The sequence below is a fragment of the Frankliniella occidentalis genome, unplaced genomic scaffold, assembly GCF_000697945.3.
Source record: "Frankliniella occidentalis isolate FOCC.00 unplaced genomic scaffold, Focc_3.1 Scaffold1655, whole genome shotgun sequence".
Taxonomy (NCBI): domain Eukaryota; kingdom Metazoa; phylum Arthropoda; class Insecta; order Thysanoptera; family Thripidae; genus Frankliniella; species Frankliniella occidentalis.
In genome coordinates, this window is record NW_026268755.1 from 9887 (window position 1) to 12325 (window position 2439).

General features: G+C 60.6%; 1 protein-coding gene across 1 annotated transcript; it reads right to left on the bottom strand.

The window, feature by feature from the left end:
* Nucleotides 1-3: 3 nt before the first annotated feature.
* Nucleotides 4-2382, bottom strand: LOC113210548 (fatty acid synthase-like; the record flags this gene model as incomplete). Its single annotated transcript, XM_052276097.1, has 8 exons — nucleotides 2140-2382; nucleotides 1783-1926; nucleotides 1511-1687; nucleotides 1237-1437; nucleotides 675-1153; nucleotides 399-605; nucleotides 185-313; nucleotides 4-111 (listed from the first exon to the last, which is right to left on the bottom strand). Coding segments are annotated over exons 1-8 (1572 nt in total), but the record flags the coding sequence as incomplete, so codon positions are not given.
* Nucleotides 2383-2439: the final 57 nt, after the last annotated feature.

The window sequence follows — 2439 nt, forward strand, 5'->3', positions numbered from 1 at the left end:
GCGCTCGATGGTCTCGGCGAACACGGGGAGCTTCATGAGCGCCGAGCCCATGCCCGCCCACTGACTGCCCATGCCCGAGTACACGAACCAAACCGCCTTCTTCTCTAGGGGCTGTCGATGGGGAGGTCGTTAGCGGTAGTGCATGGGACACTCATGATGACAAGCCATACTGCACCCAACTTACCGCGATAACGGTGTCATTCCCGGTGGAGGGGCAGATGACGAAGCCCCGGTAGTTGTGCCCTCTGATGTCGTCGCTGAATACGTCTTGCAGCAGGCGGTAGTAGTTTGTGTCAAATGGAGCAGATTGTATCTGTGTTTTTAAGAACAAGGTTGTGAATGTAGATCCACCCAAGGTCGCTCTTGGTTCTCGATGTGCGGGTGCGCTGTGGACTCACCTTGTTGGCAACGTCAGCAGCCGCCTCTTCATCCCTGGCCGAAAAGGTGACGAGGCGCGGCAGGTGGTCGGCGGGGTCCTGGACGCGGCATGAGCCGCGAGGGTTGCCCCCGAGCACAGCGTGTCCTATCATGGAGGAGACTGCCATGGTGTGGACGGCCAGGACGCTGTCCTCGGACAGGTGCAACGGCGTGTTCTTGTCTACGACCTGCAGCAGTACGTAGAGGTCATGATCCTGTTAAGGTAGAAAGTCTCTCCTCGCCCCCTGTGGACGCACCTTGAGCCTGCCCGCTACCAAACCCGTGGCCTCGCTGTTGGGCTCCTGGAAGTTGATTGTGGCCGGGATGACGCCTGTCTCCATGGCGACCACCATCTTGCAGATCGCAGCCAGGCCGTTGACGCAGTCGACGTGGCCGATGTTGCTCTTGACGGAGCCTATCTGCAGGGGGCTTTCTCGCGCCGCCTCCTGGACCAGCGCCTGGTCGATGGCGTTGAGCTCGCACGCGTCCCGGATACGGTTGCCGTTGCCGTCGGCCTCCAGGTAGGCGATCGTCTTGGGGTCGATGGCGTGCTTCTTGTACGTCCTCCGCAAAAAGTCTTGGGTGCCTTTTGGGCTGGGCAGTGTGAGGTCGACGTTGCATCGCGGTCCAACGAACTCGACCTCGGTGGCCAGCACCCTGGCGTAGCACCGCTTGGCCTGGTCGGCGCGCTGCAGCAACATGGCCACGGACCCGTCACTGCGCACCGCCCCGGTTCCTGCAAGAGAACCGAAACGCCGAAGGTCGTAAGGTCGTGCTGCGAGTCGCGATACGGGGTGTTTGGTCACGCACTTCATTTACCTTTCGCGTCGAAGCTCCTGGTGACGCCCTCGTCGGTCACGAGCCCCAGCTTGTTGAGCAGCAGCGAGGTCTCGCCGTAGCGGCTGATGCTCCCGGCCACGACGAGTGCGGCGTCGCACCGCCCCTCCCGGATGGCGTCGGCGGCTTGCTTCAGCCCCAGGAGTCCGCCTACCCAGGAGCCGTCGACCGCGCAGCTAGGCCCTGGTGGACGGGCGATGGGTTAGACAGGACGGGACTCGTGTTTTCTACCTTGCCTTTCCTTCTGAGCACCTACCGTTGAAGTTGAAGTAGTACGAGAGGCGATTGGGTAGCATGGTACGAGACAACCCCATGACAGCATAGCCGTCTTTAAGTGGGGCCGTGGAGTAAATAATCTTCTGTTCGAACTCATTGATGCCGGAGCACGCGAACACCCCCGTGTTGGAGCCGCTCAGCGCCGCCGGGTGGAGACCTGCGAAAGGTAGTGAGTGCATGTCCCCGTCAGCATCAGCTTGCCGTCACCTCCACCGACCAGCTGCCCGGCGGCCTGCCGTCACCGCGCCTTACCGGCGTCTAGGATGGCCTCGAAGCTGCGCATGTAGCCGATCTTGGACGATGGGTCCGTCACCACGGCCAGCTTGCGGTTGATCCCGAAGAAGAGCTCGTCGAAGTACTCGTGAGGGGTTTGGCCGCATACAGGCGTAAAGACGTCTGCGATGAAACAAACAGATGAAGACGACGACACGTGAAATATTTTTCCTGACCACACACGTTTGACACATGTATCGTCTCTAACGGCCCGACGTCCTAAGGCCCGAGGATGTAGGCTACTTGCATCCCCTCGTAAAGGCGGGGCAGTGTAACAACCAGAGCGGGCAGAAAGAAGGATTTGCAAAGAACGTTGCTCCGGCGCGCCCTGCTCACCATCTCTCCAGCGTTTCGTCCTCTCCACGAGGTGCTTGTTGTCGAGGAGGTCGCGCCCGAAGTCCTCGACATTGCCGCTCCCCGAGAAGGCGCTCCCGATGCCCGAGATGACCACCTCGTTACTCATGGTCGTGTGTTGAAGTGAAGCACTCGCGAGAGAATGCTAGTGCGAGCCCGGGCCCGCTCTTAAAGTACAAGGTGTAGTAGTACAGCGCTGACAGCACTCGCGCTGCAATGCCACTGCCAACTCGCGCCTAGTACAACAAAATGCAACTTGCCCTGGCGGAGTGCCGGGCCCGG